This window comes from Microcaecilia unicolor, chromosome 4, assembly GCF_901765095.1.
Source record: "Microcaecilia unicolor chromosome 4, aMicUni1.1, whole genome shotgun sequence".
Lineage (NCBI taxonomy): Eukaryota > Metazoa > Chordata > Amphibia > Gymnophiona > Siphonopidae > Microcaecilia > Microcaecilia unicolor.
In genome coordinates, this window is record NC_044034.1 from 54,478,160 (window position 1) to 54,496,882 (window position 18,723).

At 45.5% G+C, this 18,723-nt stretch overlaps 1 protein-coding gene across 1 annotated transcript in view; it reads left to right on the forward strand.

Moving 5' to 3' along the window:
- The window catches only part of DYNC2H1 (dynein cytoplasmic 2 heavy chain 1), a 1,078,189-nt gene that overhangs the window by 870,820 nt on the left and 188,646 nt on the right, over positions 1-18,723 (forward strand). Inside the window, 2 exon segments of the mRNA XM_030202388.1 lie at positions 3,490-3,650; positions 15,855-15,980. Coding sequence (XP_030058248.1) covers positions 3,490-3,650; positions 15,855-15,980 — 287 coding nt within the window.

The following is an 18,723-nucleotide window of genomic DNA, read 5'->3' on the forward strand; positions in this document are numbered from 1 at the left end:
ATTTTAATGTCCTGCAAGCCCAGAACTAATGCTACATCAAAAATGGGTGTTCCCAGTATTTTCACATTTAGGCAATGTGTTAATTTTGTCCTTAATGCACTAATTCACTGTTATCACAGAAGCACTTAACTCCTCCTATGTAGGAGGCAGTGAGTGGTTTCATTTTACCTGTGCATTAGTATGTGGTAAGTGTAATGTGCTAGCTGGCTAATGGTTGTAAGCCTTCTCTTTGCCCATTCCACACCCCCTGACAGAAAAATTTGGTTTAATGCCAGAAACAGGAAAACCTACTGCAAGCCTAGTGGTTAGTGCAGTGGAACTTTGATCCTGGGGAACTGAGTTGGATTCCCACTGCAGCTCCTTGTGACTCTGGGCAAGTCACCTTAACCCTCCATTGCCCCTATACAAAATAAGTACCTTAATATATGTAAACCACTTTGAATGTAGTTGCAAAAAACCTCAGAAAGGCAGTATATCAAGTCCCATTTCCCTTTCCCCATATGGTAGCATGTTTCTTTAACCTGTGTGTTAAGGATTTGGATTTGTCCGCCAATAAAAATTAGTGCTAAGCGCTATTCTATAAATGGTGCTCAGAGTTGGGCATCGTTTATAGGATGAGTTTGCCACTGAAACCTGGTGTAATTCTCATACCTAAATTAGGGGCCCTTTTGCTAAAGGGTTGGCGCGAGGCAACAGGCTTGCCAAGCGCCAATCTGGAACTACCACAGGAGCCTGGCGGTAGTTCCCAGCCCCAGTGCATGCCATTTCCGATGCCACAGTAAATTTTTAGATTTGTAGTGCCAGAACTTACCGGTGGTAATCATACTGTCGGGTTAGCACAGGTGCCCTTACTGCTACCTCAGAGGGTGGAGGTAAGGGCTCCCCACTGTAATGGCCATGCAGTAAGTGGTTCACTTACTGCCTGGCCATTTCTTTTTTCCCCAAAATAGCCACTGCACTAACCACTAGGCTTTGCAGTAGTTTTCCTTGTTTCTGTGCATTAAACCAAAATAGCCTTACCTGCTGTGGTAAAAGGGAGCCTCAGCATGCGTCAAAAACACACGCTGATGCTAGCGCAGCTTATAAAAGGGGTCCCTTAAGCACAATCCCCTTGAATTCTATAACACTGTGCACATATTCTAAGAACACACCCTGATCCACTCATGCCCCTTTCAATGGCTGTACCCCCTTTTTCAGGTCCACGTATAAAATTTACGCATGTATTCAGGCACCTAAATATGGCATACAAATTTAATTAATGCCAGTTAGCACCAATAATTATTAGTACCCCATTATTGGTGCTAATTGGACTGGTTTATCAATTAAATTACACTTCCAAATGGGTGCGTGCCCAAATTTATGTACACAATTTTGAGGACCATATATATAGAATTAGGGCCTAAATGCTTTAGTAAAAGGGCCCCTTAGGTTGCCCTAGTACCATTCAAACAGCTATATTTTGAATTACTTGACGCTTATAAATTAACTGCCCAGAAAGACCAGGCCTGCAGAAAGACTTGCAATAGTTCAACTACAAAATAACCAAAGAGAAAATAACAATTTTGAATGAACCAGAGTTTAAGAACTGTCGTAGCTGGCATACCAAATGGATGCATGGAATAACAGTAATGTAATTGAAAAAAAGCTTGGGATAAACATAAAAACCTTTCAATGACACGAAACTGATGATAAAACAGTGAGAGAAGCAGCACAGAGCAGTCATTATATTCAAATCATCAATAAAATGATTATACTGTGCTTCCAAAGAGGTATAGCAGTATCCTTCATGAAGTGACAGTTAAACACCTTGCTGGTCGCTGGATGGACCATTTTGGTCTTTATATGCCGTTATTCACTATGGCCTGGATGATCAAAAGCAAATACGGGAGCTAGAGGCCATTAGCACTGTACTAGCGCCCGTGTTTGCTTTTTTGGGGTGCAGGTGCACCAGGGAATACCGCACTCTGATCATCTGTGTGGAATAGTGTTTTCCCTACGGCAGCTCGGATCTGGTGTTAGGGTTAAGGTGCTCTTCCTCTCTCCACCAGTCCATGCCAGGCAGCCCGGGCTGCAACCATCAGTCCACCCCCAGACCCTCTACCGCCTCCCAATGGCAAAAGTCTGTCAGGCCCCCAACCCCCTTCCCCCGATACAAGGGCAGGAGGTTTGGCTGAGGTTGGGAGGGGGCGCTAGACCACCAGGGCCTCTGTCCGGGGGGTTGGGTCCGCATTGGTATGTTTGACATCTGCTTTTTTTTTTGACAGCACAGACCTGCCAAACAACTTCTGCGGGAGGATTGTGCCTTTGGCGCATGCCCAGGCACAATCCTCCTGCAGAAGTAGCCCGATGTTCAAAACTAATAGTGCGCATAAATTTGCATGCTATTAGTTTTGATCATCTGGGCATTGTTTCCCTGCATTATTCCAGTGCTAATTTTACAGAGCTGTTCAGAACAGCGGGGGAAAACTGATCATCAGGACCTATGTTTCTTTGGAGCTTATTTTCAAAGCATGTAGACATCTCAAAATGCCCAAATGGACATCCATGTGCTTGAATCGTCCAAATCCCAATTTTGCAAAGGCAGAAAAGGAATGTCCAACACTGCAGTATGTACAAATCATAGGCCAAGGAATATAGTTCATGGGACCAGGATCACTGTTAGGCTCCGAGACAGTATGTACTCAGGAATACATATGTAACATGAAAAATACATGGGAGGGCAGCAGGGGAAGTAGTAGTATTTTCTTACAAGACTCCCAAAGGAAATTCATTCTCTCCCACCTTCACATCCAAGCAGGAGAGATCCTTATTGCCTGCTACTGGATAATTCACATGGACATCTGTTTTGGACATTATGGGGCTTAGTTACAGTCCCCACAGGTTGTCTGCCCTTAAACTTAAGTGCCTGCCTGTATCAGCACTGTTTTCAGAGGCTTTTGGAAATGGTTTATCTCCACATAAAGATGTTTGACACCCTGGGGGCTCAGTCAGCATGGGTTGTCCAGCCTTTAAATTTCAGGTCCCGCTGATCAATTCCCCACGCAGTTCCAAAACAGCGCCCTAAAAATAGTGCTGGAACAGTGTGGGGAATTAAGTCCCCAATGGACACTAATAACATTCAAATTTAGCGCGGGAGGATTGTGCCTGAGCCCTATGTCCAGGGTATATCCTCTCTTGCTTGCTGGCATTCTATTATTCTATTAACTGAAACTTTCACTGGCAAATATTTGCTTTAGATTTATTTTAGAATGCCATGTTTAGTGGCACTGAATATATGTATTTTTTAAATGATATAGCCTGGATAGCGAGATGTGCTGGTAATGGTTCCTATGATTTATGTTCTTTGTGAAAAGATGGACTTGGGTGGTTTATAAACTAAAGTAGTAGTTATCTCTATTAATTTACTATTATATACAACATAGAAAACCATTTATTTAGTTTTGTTCTTGTTCTAAAAAAATCAAAGAGAGATTAATTTTTTTTGTCCAGAAATTAAAGAGTTGTCCCCTCCACCTTTGAATCTGAAACGTCTTTACAAAGAGACACTGGAAATTGAGCCCATCTTAATTATCATTTCTCCTGGTGCTGACCCTTCCCAAGAGCTCCAAGAACTTGCCAGTATTGAAGTTGGCAGAGAATGCTATCATGAGGTAAGGCTTTAATACATGACTCATACTGTGATTTTCATACTGAAATGTTAGAACACATGGAGCGAGAGTGTAATTATTTGATATATGATATATGAAATTTCTGTGATCAATGTTTAGTCTATGGCATGTTTTAAAGTTTTTTAAGGGCTGAATTGGTCCCCTAAGCCTAATTCAGGTACTGACACTGTATATTCAGGACTTAAGTGGCTTCTGGGTCTGGCCAATATTCAGTTCTGGTACCTGGATAACTATCTGGCTAAGTTAGGCTAGATTTGGGGTTCTATTTATCCAGATAGTTTTCTAGGCATGGGCACTGACACTGAATGCCTGGATAACTTCTGGGTCCACCCCGATTCCACCCTGGCACCAGCCAGAGAGTGTTGCAGTGGTTAGAGCAGATATTCAGCGGCACTCTCCAGATAAGTGCCACTGATTATCTGCTTCAACCAGCATAGCACTATTTAACCAAGCAGGAGCCTCACCTGCTGAATATTGATTCCTGTTGCATATGAACTTATGATGTTCTTTATGTTTGGCATTTAGGTTATGCATTTCACCATCTTATAACATTACCAGTTCCTCTCAGTCTCTGAAAATTATGTCTTTGGGACCTTTATCCCCCTTCCCTGCTATGCCGTCCCTACATACACCATACATTAAAAAAGAAGCACCATTTAAAAAACATACACTTTCATAAAGTTATAGTACAGGTAGTTAGAAAAACAAGGATAGGTCTAAGAGTAGAGGCTCCCAAACCTATCCTGGGAGACCCCCAGCCAGACAGATTTTCAGCATATCCACAATGAATATGCATGAGATCTTGGATTATATGTTTCTGGGAGATGGTGTGTAAATGTAACCCGGGCCACAAATAATTCATTATTTCTCTCACTTCAAACGTCACAGTCATGCTTTCATGCTGGCCTCTTTTACCACACACCTCATTCCAGTCCACTTGCAGTTGAACTGTGAGTGGGTCAGTGGTCCAGAATAGCGATATGGGGGGTTGGGAGACACTTTACCAGTTCTGGATTCCACTTATCTCTTCATTCCATTCTGTCTTTCCATGGGGAACACCTCTACCACTTCATTCACGGGTTTATATGTAGGGAGATTCTTTAGGCAGGGCTACTTACATATAGACAAGTCTCCTGTCCGTGCCTATCCTGTTTTCCAGATGACACCTCAGGGCTGCTGTTCTCTCCACCATTCGCTCTGCTACCCCCAGGAACAGACCCCTATATTTGTCCTCCTTCCGTGAGTGTACCTCGCAGGCTACACCCCGGCTTTGAGCAAATACTTTCCTGCCCTAAACTCCACTTGCGGGCTGGACTCTCCAATCCAGCTAAAACGAGGCAGTAACTGCTCCTTATTCCCAGCCCAACTCCAATTTGGCACTTCAGGATCCCCCTTCTTCTTCCAGGTCACTTGGCAGGGGCTTGCAGTCAACCAAAGACTACTAGTTAACCAAGGCTTGAAGAAAAATTGAGGACACTTTTGGTACCCAAATCTGGAGGCAACCAAGTACGCTTTCCCGATCTCACTCCTTTCCTTTTTTTTTCCTCAACTCCTCCCACATCTATCACTCACCCCAACATGGGTACTCTCTCTCTGCATTCCATTCTACAACCACTTCCTCTGGGGTAGGCCTCCGCCCACCCAGGAACCTCCCAGTCACTCCCCCCAGTGACTCTCTACCAGGGCTCACGCTTCAATAATCCCAACCTAACCTGGGATTATATAAATATTTTATAAATTGAGACAATATATACTAATCTTTCTTCTGCATATTCATTGTGGATATCCTGAAAACCCGACTAGCTAAGATGGTCTAGAGCAGGGGTTCTCAACCCAATCCTCGGGACACACCAAGCCAATCTGGTTTTCAAGATATCCACAATAAATATAGAAACATAGAAAATGACAGCAGATAAAAGCCATATGGCCCATCCATATCACAGCAGGCAAAAGTAGAGGCTGACCAAAGACGAATCACCACTGGAGATATAAATCCAACAGTCTTTATTGATATGAATAAAGAAAGGACCATCCATATCATCCACTATCTCTTCTTCCCCTTAAGAAATCCCATATTATAATCATGAGATAAAATAGTATGCACTGCTTACAATGTATGCAAATCTATCTCATGCATATTTATCATGGGCATCCTGAAAACCTGACTGGCTATATATCCTAAGGACTGGTTTATGAACCCCTGGTCTAGAGAGTGTGATATGGGCTGAATGCTTCATTATTGTTCTCCTTTCTCTTCTATTCAAACACTCTTTATCATTTTCTATATTCTGAATTATTAAACACATTTATATAGCTGAATAGTAATGTCAAGATTTCTTCACATATTTCAATATTTTAAGTGGTACATACTTGTCTTTAAAAAATTAGAAGGCCATCTGAGAAGACTTGTATATTCCCTTCATGTATAAATTATGATTCTAGAAATCTGCTATATACATATTTAGATTCACAGCACACGGGGCCCTTTTTACTAAGCCATGCTATAGGTGCACTATCGTTTTTAGCACGCGCTAATGCTAGAGACACCCATAGGCGCTAAAAATGCTACTGCACCTTAGTAAACAGGGCCCTCAGTTTGGAAGGGGACATGTTGTGAGCATAGTTTGGACTGGCTGGCAAAGTATGCTTATGTTTCCAGTTTTAGAATGGTAATACACATTAACTTTAAAACATTTGGATGCTGGCATTTACACTTGCTTCAAGGCTAATAGTTTATTGAACCTGGGGTTTGCACCAGTGATTGAGGAAACAATTGTGCTTGCCTCTCTGATTTTAAAAACTACCTCAAAATTTTATTTATTCACTTGGCTCCTTAATTGGCCCTTTTTGGATGTCTAGTTTTATGAAATCTGCCATTTACACGTGTAAATAGCAAAATCACCACTTGTGCAAGTGAATGTTGCCATTTACATGTGCTGAACCCAAAGTGATGCTTCCCCTTTTAAAAATGTTTCTTTGTAAAAGCATTGCTCCTGTTTTGTGTGGTAAATATACCTGTATTTTCCACTACCTTATAGGTATTTTATGAAAGCCTCTGTTTTCAACGAGCCTTTTTAAAATACTTTGCTAATCGTAAACATCCTTACTTGTTTTATTTATTTTGTTTCTTATAAACCACCTGTGAGCACAAAAGCTGTCAAAGCAATGTACATTCAGGTACAGTAGGTATTTTTCTCTCCAGGTGTACCTAAGGTAATGGAGGATTAAGTGAGTTTTTCAAGATAACAAGGAGTTGGGGCGGAATTTGAACCAGGCTCTCCTGGTTCTCAACCCACTACTCTAACAATTAGGCGATTCCTCCAAACTTGTAAGTCCCCTCAATGCACTATGCCGTAGCGGAGAAATTAAATGAATTCTTTGCTTCGGTCTTCACCGAGGAGGATTTGGGGGGGACACCGGTGCCGGAAAGAATATTTGAAGCGGGGGAGTCGGAGAAACTAAACAAATTCTCTGTAACCTTGGAGGATGTAATGGGTCAGTTCAGCAAGCTGAAGAGTAGTAAATCACCGGGACCTGATGGTATTCATCCCAGAGTATTAATAGAACTAAAAAATGAACTTGCGGAGCTACTGTTAGAAATATGCAATCTGTCCCTAAAATCGAGTGTAATACCGGAAGACTGGAGGGTAGCCAATGTTACTCTTCCGATCTTTTTAAGAAAGGTTCCAGAGGAGATCCGGGAAATTATAGACCGGTGAGTCTGACGTCGGTGCCGGGCAAGATGGTGGAGGCTATTATTAAGAATAAAATTGCAGAGCATATACAAAAACATGGACTGATGAGACAAAGTCAGCACGGATTTAGTGAAGGGAAGTCTTGCCTCACCAATCTAATGCATTTTTTGAGGGGGTAAGCAAACATGTGGACAATGGGGAGCCGGTTGATATTGTATATCTGGATTTTCAGAAGGCGTTTGACAAAGTGCCGCACGAAAGACTCCTGAAGAAATTGCAGAGTCATGGAATCGGAGGTAGGGTATTATTATGGATTAAGAACTGGTTGAAAGATAGGAAGCAGAGAGTAGGATTGCGTGGCCAGTATTCTCAGTGGAGGAGGGTAGTTAGTGGGGTCCCGCAGGGGTCTGTGCTGGGTCCGTTGCTTTTTAATGTATTTATAAATGACCTAGAGATGGGAATAACTAGTGAGGTAATTAAATTCGCCGATGACACAAAATTATTCAGGGTCGTCAAGTCGCAGGAGGAATGTGAACGATTACAGGAGGACCTTGCGAGACTGGGAGAATGGGCGTGCAAGTGGCAGATGAAGTTCAATATTGACAAGTGCAAAGTGATGCATGTGGGTAAGAGGAACCCGAATTATAGCTACGTCTTGCAAGGTTCCGCGTTAGGAGTTACGGATCAAGAAAGGGATCTGGGTGTCGTCGTCGATGATACGCTGAAACCTTCTGCTCAGTGTGCTGCTGCGGCTAGGAAAGCGAATAGAATGTTGGGTGTTATTAGGAAGGGTATGGAGTCCAGGTGTGCGGATGTTATAATGCCGTTGTATCGCTCCATGGTGCGACCGCACCTGGAGTATTGTGTTCAGTACTGGTCTCCGTATCTCAAAAAAGATATAGTAGAATTGGAAAAGGTACAGCGAAGGGCGACGAAAATGATAGTGGGGATGGGACGACTTTCCTATGAAGAGAGGCTGAGAAGGCTAGGGCTTTTCAGCTTGGAGAAGAGACGGCTGAGGGGAGATATGATAGAAGTGTATAAAATAATGAGTGGAATGGATCGGGTGGATGTGAAGCGACTGTTCACGCTATCCAAAAATACTAGGACTAGAGGGCATGAGTTGAAGCTACAGTGTGGTAAATTTAAAACGAATCGGAGAAAATTTTTCTTCACCCAACGTGTAATTAGACTCTGGAATTCATTGCCGGAGAACGTGGTACGGGCGGTTAGCTTGACGGAGTTTAAAAAGGGGTTAGATAGATTCCTAAAGGACAAGTCCATAGACCGCTATTAAATGGACTTGGAAAAATTCCGCATTTTTAGGTATAACTTGTCTGGAATGTTTTTACGTTTGGGGAGCGTGCCAGGTGCCCTTGACCTGGATTGGCCACTGTCGGTGACAGGATGCTGGGCTAGATGGACCTTTGGTCTTTCCCAGTAGGCACTACTTATGTACTTATGTACTTATATTCAAATAACTTTTGATAAGAAAAGAAGTTGTTTGTTTCACCGAGGACAAGCAGACTGCTTATTCTCCGTGTGGGCCCAGGAATCGGCATTTTGCAATAGCATAAAAGTTTTGCCACAGTCTTCCAGCGCGCGTGCACTGTGCATGTGCAGACTGACTTCCTGCTCACCGCGCAAGCGCGAACCGCATCTTTTTCCATGACGAGATGCGGCAGGTTCCTCCTGTGCTCCTCATTGAGGCCTGGGAAAGGAGTCTTCCTTTTTCGTGAGTTTTTTCGCTTACTAACGTTGGTTTGTTTATAAAAAAAAAAAAAAAAAAAAAGAGTTAATCTCCTTAGTCTTTTTCTCCTGTTTCTTTGTTTTCGACGCAGCCAGTTTTAAGGCCGCGCATTCGGGTTTCTCTCCATTTTTGTGCCCCTTTCATTTTGGCACAATCGCGTCTTGATTTTGCCGAGGCCATTTTTCCTTCCATGTGATGCGATCCGCAAAAAAAAAAAATCAAACTGTGTGGAAGGCAATCACCTAAGTAATACCAGATTACTTGTTTTTGACCTGTATATATACAGATATACACATGTATCCTAGTTTGTAATGTTGTTAGTCCAGTAACCTAGTTTTACTTGTGCCCAGTCAGCTGCCTAGGCATGGCATTGTATTCCTATATATTACATTATTTTAGCTAATGTTAGTAAACTGCATTCTGAGTTATGGCAGAGTAAAGCCAAATTCCTCACATTCCTTCCCATCTGATAAGGAAGGGAGTTGCAGCCAGTTTTCCCTTACATGGTCAAGGATTTCCCTATTGGCTGATAGCCAACCTGGGATGGTCAGAGTGTTAGGTATATCCTTGAGTTCCTTTGTCTATTTTGGCACCCTTTATCTTGCCCATTTTCTCCCCTCCACCTTCTCTCCTAGACTCTCTGCCTTTACACCTCCTTTGTTGGGATTTCTGACTTTTTTTCATGCAAAAGAAGCTCTACAGCTTGGCACTTGGCAGAGCTCTGAAGACAGACAGGAGAATTTTGGATGCTGTTACTGTATGTTCCTGGCTTCTGACTTGTATGCTGTATTCTTGAAACCTGCTCACCTTAATCCTGTGAGATACAGCTAACTACAATATGCAAATAAAAAGATAAGTTACTTTATATCAAATGTCTGAGTGTTATCTGCACATGTCTCTGGGAAACTTAAAGAACTGCATTACCCGTGGAGAGACTGTAAAGAAATAGACTGCAAGCAGTAAAGAGCTTAAAGCGGGCTGCCTCATGACCCAGAATGGGAAGGCAGGATAGGCTGTTGCTGACAGCTTGTAGTAGAAACTGTCTAGCTGGCAGACCGTAGAGGCTATGGGTTAGTTGCGTGCAGAGCTCACAGTACAGGTAGCTGCCTAGCGGCTCACATCACCATGTCATCAAAGACACCCAGCGGCTTCAAACGTTGCACTCGGTGCAACCGGACCATCTCAGGTACCGATACCCATTCCTGGTGTATCCAGTGCCTTGGGCCAACCACAGCCCAGTTGCTTGTAGTCTATGTCTTCGTATGACGAAACGGACCCAAGTGGCTCGAGAAGCCCAGTGAGAGAAACTTTTGGGGGTTCGGTCCTATCCTTCGACATTGGTACTGAGGTCGACGTCGACATCAAGGGAGGCATCGACGTCAGGAACAGAGGTAATGGCTGCTGAGAGACCAACTCGCGCTGGGAGCAGTGAGGCATTGAGTGGGTCTCCACCTGCCTTGAGGCCTGACCCCAAGGAGACATGAGGATTCCACGTTGTCCTCGCCGGTACCAAGGAGTCTCGACGGGCATCGAGCAAAAGCGAAGAAGCACCGTCATTGATCTCCTACACACGGTGCCGGGAGCTCTGGGGTGTCAAGGGATGTGCTGATGCGACGGTCTCTTAGCAGTTTGGTACCTGAACCTGAGCCTCAGCAGATTCTGCCACCGGCTGTTCCACCGACCCCGCAGCCTTCTCCGATGGTGGCTCTTCACAAGCGCATCCAGGTCCTGCTTCCAGAGCTTCTGGAAGGGCTGCTGCGCCAATCTGCATCAGTGTCGAGGGTGCTTGCGCCTTCCGTAACACCTGCTACAGTGGCTTCTGGCCCTTCTTCTGTGGTAAGGTCTCCGTCCTTGGCTACCACCCAGGTCGACTCCCCTTCGACGTCGGTGGAGGAAGCTTCGCTACAGTCCATGCGGGCGTTAGCCTCTCAACATTGAAATCGAGGATATCGATCCTTGGCGTTGAGGCAGGCTCAGTCTCAGTTCCCTAAGAGAGGTATTATCCCATACTGAAGAGGAGCGTTCGTGGGAATCAGAGGGAGATCCCAGATACTTTTCTTCCGATGAGTCTTAAGGGATTCCCTCCGAACTTTACCCTCCACCTGACAGGAGACTGTCTCCTCCTGAGAGTCTTTCCTTCACATCTTTTGTCAGGGAAATGGCTACGGCTATTCCATTCCCTGTGGAGGTTCAGGATGAGCCCAGGGCTGAGATGCTCGAGGTCCTGGACTATCCTTCTCCACCTAAGGAGGCTGTGACGGCTCCTCTACATAAGGTACTGAAGGAAGTCCTTAAGCGGAACTGGTCATTCCATCTGTCTGGTCCTGTGATCCCAAAAAAAGCTGATTCCCAGTATCGGATCCACGGTGAACCTGGGTTGATGAGGTCTCAGCTACCCCACAATTCCATGGTGGTGGACTCCAATCTCAAGAGAACCAGAAGTAGTAGGGACTATACCTTGGCGCCCCCAGGCAGAGAAGCCAGGACTTTGGATTCTTTCGGGAGGAATACGTATCAGGCCGCTATGCTCGCTGCTCTTATCCAGTCCTACCAGCTCTTCACGAGTGTACACTTGCAGAACTCAGTGAGGCAGCTGTCTAGCTTGGTCGATGCCTTCCCTCCGGTGCAGTCCAAGCCTTTTTGCCAGGTGGTCAGGCAGCTGAAGGCGTGTCGTAAATTCCTGGCCAGGGGCGCTTACAACTCTTTTGATGTGGCATCCAGAATCACTGCTGAAGGTATAGTGATGCGAAGACTCTCATGGCTGCATGTCTCTGACCTGGATTATTCGTTCCAGCAGCGGATGGCGGATGTACCTTTCTGGGGGGGACAACCTTTTTGGTGAGAAAGTAGAGGATCTTGTTGATCAGATCAAGAAGCATAATGATGCTATGGATTCTCTCTCCCACCAGGCGCCTTCTGCTACAACCTCACCATCTAGGAGGTATTTTGGGGGGAAGAGGAGTGCTCCCTATTCCTATTCTAGGCGTAGGTACACTCCGGCTTCCCAGCAGCCTGCCCAGGCTCAGTCCCAGCACGCTCATTCTTGTCAACAGCGTGCACCTAAGGCCCGTGCTGCTCCCCAACAAAAGCAAGGGACATTTTTTTGACTGGCTCCAGCTAAGTATAGCCTCAGTAAAAGTGTCTGTGCCGGACGACTTGCCGGTTGGAGGCAGGTTAATATTTTTTCACAAAAGGTGGCCTCTTGTAACCTCTGACCGGTGGGTTCTTCAAATAGTCCGGTTAGGATACACCCTCAGTCTGGAATCCAAACCTCCAAATTGCCCACCGGGAGTTCATTCTTACAGCTCCCAGCACAAGCAGGCACTTGCAGAGGAACTCTCCACCCTTCTAAAGGCCCATGCGGTTGAACCCGTTCCACCAGGGGAAGAAGGGCTGGGATTCTATTCCAGGTACTTCCTTGTGCAGAAGAAAATAGGGGGGATGCGTCCCATCCTAGACCTGAGGGCACTGAACAAATTTCTAGTCCAAGAAAAGTTCAGGATGGTTTCCCTGGGCACCCTTCTTCCCATGATTCAGGAGAACGATTGGCTATGCTCTCTGGACTTAGAGGATGCTTACACTTACATCCCGATTCTTCCAGCTCACAGGAAGTATCTTCAGTTTCTACTGGGAACACAACAGTTTCAGTACTGTGTGCTGCCTTTTGGCCTGGCGTCTGCACCCAGAGTGTTTACAAAGTGTCTGGCGGTAGTCGCAGTGTCGCTACGCAGACTGGAAGTACATGTGTTTCCTTATCTCGACGATTGGCTGGTAAAGAGCACCTCCAGGGACAGTGCTCTGGAGTCCATGCTAATGACTATTCAGGTGCTAGAGCTACTGGGGTTTGTAATAAATTACTCCAAGTCCCATCTCCTGTCTGAAAATTGGAGTTCATTGGAGCACTGCTGGACACACAGACAGCTCGGGCTTATCTTCCCGAGACAAGGGCAGACAATCTCCTGTCCTTGGTGTCCATAGTTTGAGCGTCTGAGTAGATCACAGCTCAGCAGATGTTGAGACTGTTAGGGCACATGGCCTCTACAGTACATGTAACACCCATGGCACGTCTTCATATGAGATCAGCTCAATGAACTCTAGCTTCCCAGTGGTGTCAAGCTACAGGGAATCTGGAGGATGTGATCCAACTGTCCTCCGAAATTCGGAATTCTCTTCAGTGGTGGACAATTTGATCCAATTTGACCATGGGACGACCATTCCAAATTCCTCAGCCACAGAAAATGCTGATGACGGATGCATCCCTCCTAGGGTGGGGAGCTCATGTAAATGGACTTCACACTCAGGGAGCCTGGTCCTTTCAGGTAAAAGATCTCCAGATCAACCACTTGGAATTGCAAGCGATCTGGAATGCTCTGAAGGCTTTCAGAGATAGGCTGTCCAACCAAATCATCTTGATTCAAACAGACAATAAGGTTGCGATGTACTAACCAACAAGCAGGGGGGCACCAGATCTCACCTGCTGTGTCAGGAAGCTGTCCAGATGTGGCTTTGGGTACGCTGTAACAGCATGTTTCTCGAAGCCACTTATCTGGCAGACGTGAACAACAGTCTGGCCGACAGGCTGAGCAGGATAATGCAGCCTCATGAGTGGTCACTTAACATAGGCGTAGTCCGCAAAATCTTCCGAGCTTAGGGCATCCCCTCAGTGGATCTTTTTGCCACTCAGATCAATCACAAGGTCCCTCAGTTCTGTTCCAGGCTTCAGGCCCACGACAGACTAGCGTCAGATGCCTTTCTCCTACATTGGGGAACAGGCCTTCTGTACGTGTATCCTCCCATACCTCTAGTAGGGAAGACTTTGCTGAAACTCAAGCAAGACCGTGGAACCATGATCCTGATTGCACCCTACTGGCCGCGTCAGATTTGGTTCCCTGTTTTTCTGGAGTTGTCTTCCAAAGAATTGTGGAGATTGGAGTGTTTTCCATCCCTCATCACTCAGAACAAGGGGTTGCTTCTACATCCCAACCTCCAGTCTCTGGCTCTCACAGCCTGGATGTTGAGACCTTAGAATTTGCCTCCTTGGGTCTTTCAGAGGGTGTCTCCTGAGTCTTGCTTGCTTCCAGAAAAGATTCCACAAAGAGGTGTTACTCTTTCAAATGGAGGAGGTTTGCCGTCGTGTGTGTCACAAGGCCCTAGATCCTCTCTCTTGTCCTACACAGACCCTGCTTGAATACCTTCTACACTTGTCAGAATCTGGTCTCAAGACCAACTCCGTAAGGGTTCACCTCAGTGCAATTAGTGCTTATCATCACCGTGTAGAGGGTAAGCCTATCTCTGGACAGCCTTTAGTTGTTCGCTTCATGAGAGGTTTGCTTTTGTCAAAGCACCCGGTCAAACCTCCACCAGTGTCATGGGATCTCAACGTCATCCTCACCCAGCTGATGAAAGCTCCTTTTGAGCCATTGAATTCCTGCCATCTGAAGTACTTGATCTGGAAGGTCATTTTCTTGGTGGCTGTTACTTCAACTCGTAGGGTCAGTGAGCTTCAGGCCTTAGTAGTGCATGCACCTTATATCAAGTTTCATCATAACAGAGTAGTCCTCTGCACGCACCCTAAGTTCCTGCCGAAGGTGGTGTCGGAGTTCCATCTGAACCGGTCAATTGTCTTGCCAACATTGTTTCCCCGTTCTCATACCCGCCCTGGCGAAAGCAGTTTGCATATCTTGGACTGGAAGAGAGCATTGGCCTTTTACGTGAAGCGGACGAAGCCCTTCAGACAGTCCGCCCAGTTGTTTATTTCTTTTGATCCCAACAGGAGGGGAGTCGCCATCGGAAGACTCACAATCTTCAGTTGGCTAGCAGATTGCATTTCCTTCACTTATGCCCAAGCTGGGCTGACTCTGGAGGGTCATGTTAGAGCCATGGCTGCGTTGGTGGCTCGCTTAAAGTCAGCCTCCATTGAAGAGATTTGCAAGGCTGCAACGTGGTCATCAGTCCACACATTCACATCTCACTACTGCCTTCAGCAGGATACCCGACACGACAGTCGGTTTGGGCAGTCAGTGCTGCAGAAACTGTTTGGGGTTTAGAATCCAACTCCAACCCCCTAGGCCTGTTTTATTCTATTCCAGGCTGCACTTTCTGTTACCTGTATATAGTTTCAGGTTAACCTGTGTTATGTCTTCACCGTTGTGAAGCCGAATTGACCTATGTTCATTGTTTTGAGTGAGCCTGGATGCTAGGGATACCCCACATTTGAGAATAAGCAGCCTGCTTGTCCTCGAAGAAATCGAAGTTACTTACCTATAGCAGGTATTCTCCGAGGACAGCAGGCTGATTATTCTCACAAACCCTCCCTCCTCCCCTTTGCAGTTGTAATTTGTTTGTTATGCTGTTTGATTTAACTGAGGTAAGCGCTCGCACGGCGGACAGGAAGTCAGCTTGTGCATGTGCAGTGCGCACTGCACGCGCGCCAGAAGACTGGCAAAACGTTTTTGTGTTTGCTATTGCAAAATGCCAATTCCCGGGCCGATGTGGACGTCGCCCCACATGTGAGAATAATCATCCTGCTGTCCTCAGAGAATACCTTCTACAGGTAAGTAACTTCACTTTATGTATCTAGAACTTAGGTGGAGTAGAAGTAAATTAAATAGAAGGAATATCAGGAAAGGTAGAAACAGTCAAAAAGAAGGCAAGTTAATTTTGAAATCATACAGTAGGTAGTGTTGTCTTTTAAATACCATAGTATTAGAAAACATTAAATGTAAATAATTCCTCTTTCAGGTAGCAATGGGCCAAGGGCAAGCTGATTTAGCCATTCAAACCCTGAGAGAGTGTGCAGCCAATGGAGACTGGCTGTGTTTAAAGAACTTGCATCTTGTCATAGCTTGGCTTCCTACCCTGGAAAAGGTAAGAATATAATTCTCCACTTATTATTATTTATTTTTGTTTACATTTGTACCCCGCGCTTTCCCACTCATGGCAGGCTCAATGCGGTTTACATGGGGCAATGGAGGGTTAAGTGACTTTGCCCAGAGTCACAAGGAGCTGCCTGTGCCTGAAGTGGGACTTGAACTCAGTTCCCCAGGACCAAAGTCCACCACCCTAACCACTAGGCCACTCCTCCACTCCATGTGACCATCTCTGGGAAAAGGTGACTAAAGTCTCCAAAAACAAAACAAGGTTTTAATGAATTCTGTTAGAGCAAACAACAGTCCAAACCCCATTTTTATGTGAAAAAAATTAAAGTTAGAGAAGTTCAAACATTTAACATTTTCAGACTACTTATGGACCCATGATATGAAAAATTGTCCGTTCTCAGCATTTTGGATCTGCTAGTTTTGTCACCTTTTCCCAGAGAGGGCACATATGGTATAACTTTGAGATTTGAGCAATTGTTTTTGTGTTTATCCTGTGTTGCATTGGGGAGGTAATTCTATAAGTGGGTGCCTCATTTTAGACACACCAGTGCCATGCCATGAGAGCCTATTCTATAACGGCATCTGGGCACCCAGATGCCATTATAGAATACTAACATAACCCGATATTGAGTTGCCTAAAATCTAGGTGCCCGCAGATACACAGCCTTAGACCTGGTGGCACTGCAGGTGTCCTAGTGCAGTATGCATATAAGTAATGCCACACTGGGAAAAGACCAAGGGTCCATCGAGCCCAGCATCCTGTCTACGACAGCGGCCAATCCAGGCCAAGGGCACCTGGCAAGCTTCCCAAACGTACAAACATTCTATTCATGTTATTCCTGGAATTGTGGATTTTTCCCAAGTCCATTTAGTAGTGGTTCATGGACTTTGTCTTTTAGGAAACCGTCTAACCCCTTTTTAAACTCTGCCAAGCTAACCGCCTTCACCACGTTCTCCGGCAATGAATTCCAGAGTTTAATTATGCGTTGGGTGAAGAAACATTTTCTCCGATTTGTTTTAAATTTAATACACTGTAGTTTCATCGCATACCTCCTAGTCCTAGTATTTTTGGAAAGCGTGAATTGACGCTTCACATCCACCTGTGCCACTCCACTCATTATTTTATATGCCTCTATCATGTCTCCCCTCAGCCGTCTCTTCTCCAAACTGAAAAGCCCTAGCCTCCTTAGTTTTTCTTCATAGGGAAGTCTTCCCAACCCCGCTATCATTTTAGTCGCCCTTCGCTGCACCTTTTCCAATTCTACTATATCTTTCTTGAGATGCGGCGACCAGAATTGAACACAATACTCAAGGTGCGGTCGCACCATGGAGCGATACAACGGCATTATAACATCCTCACACCTGTTTTCCATACCTTTCCTAATAATATCCAACATTCTATTCACTTTCCTAGCCGCAGCAGCACACTGAGCAGAAGGTTTCAGTGTATTATCGACGACGACATCCAGATCCCTTTCTTGATCCGTAACTCCTAATGTAGAACCTTGCATGACATAGCTATAATTTGGGTTCTTTTTTCCCACATGCATCACCTTGCACTTGCTCACATTAAACGTCATCTGCCATTTAGCCGCCCAGTCTCCCAGTCTCGTAAGGTCCTTCTGTAATTTTTCACAATCCTGTTGCGAGTTAACGACTTTGAATAATTTTGTGTCATCAGCAAATTTAATTACCTCGCTAGTTACTCCCATCTCTAAATCATTTATAAATATATTAAAAAGCAGCGGTCCTAGCACAGACCCCTGAGGAACCCCACTAGCTACCCTTCTCCATTGTGAAGACTGCCCATTTAATCCCACTCTCTGTTTCCTATCCTTCAGCCAGTTTTTAATCCACAATAGGACATTTCCTCCTATCCCATGACCCTCCAATTTCCTCTATAGCCTTTCATGAGGTACCTTGTCAAACGACTTTTGAAAATCCAGATACACAATATCAACTGGCTCCCCTTTGTCCACATGTTTGTAAGTTGTGCACCTAATTGACCGCCCCGCCTATACTCCACCCCCTGTGTACTCCTTCTTTGCATTTACACGCTATGTCACGTAGAGGGGCATAATCGAACGGCGCCGGCCATCTATTTGGCCGGCGCCACAAACAGTGGTCCCGAACCGTATTATCGAAAAAGATGGCCGGCCATCTTTCGTTTCAATAATACGGTTCGGGCCGGCCAAATGTCAGAGATGGCCGGGTTTGAGATGGCCGGCATCGGTTTCGCCGATAATGGAAGCTAATGCCGGCGATCTCAGACCCGGCCAAATCCAAGGCATTTGGTCATGGGAGGAGCCATCGTTTGTAGTGCAGTGGTCCCCCTGACATGCCAGGAAACCAACCGGGCAACCTAGGGGGCAATGCAGTGGACTTCAAAAATAGCTCCCAGGTGCATAGCTCCCTTATCTTGGATGCTGAGCCCCCCAAAACCACCCCAAAACCCAGTACCCACAACTGTATACCACTACCATAGCCCTTATGGGTGAAGAGGGCACCTACATATGGGTACAGTGGGTTTGGGGGGGGGGGGGTTTGGAGGGCTCCCATTTACCACAACAAGTGTAAGAGGTGGTGGGGGATGGGCCTGGGTCCACCTGGTTGAAGTGCACTGCACCCACAAAAAACTGCTCCATGGACCTGCATACTGCTGTCAGGGAGCTGGGTATGACATTTGAGGCTGGCAAAAAAAAAAAATATTTTTTTTTGAGGGTGGGAGGGGG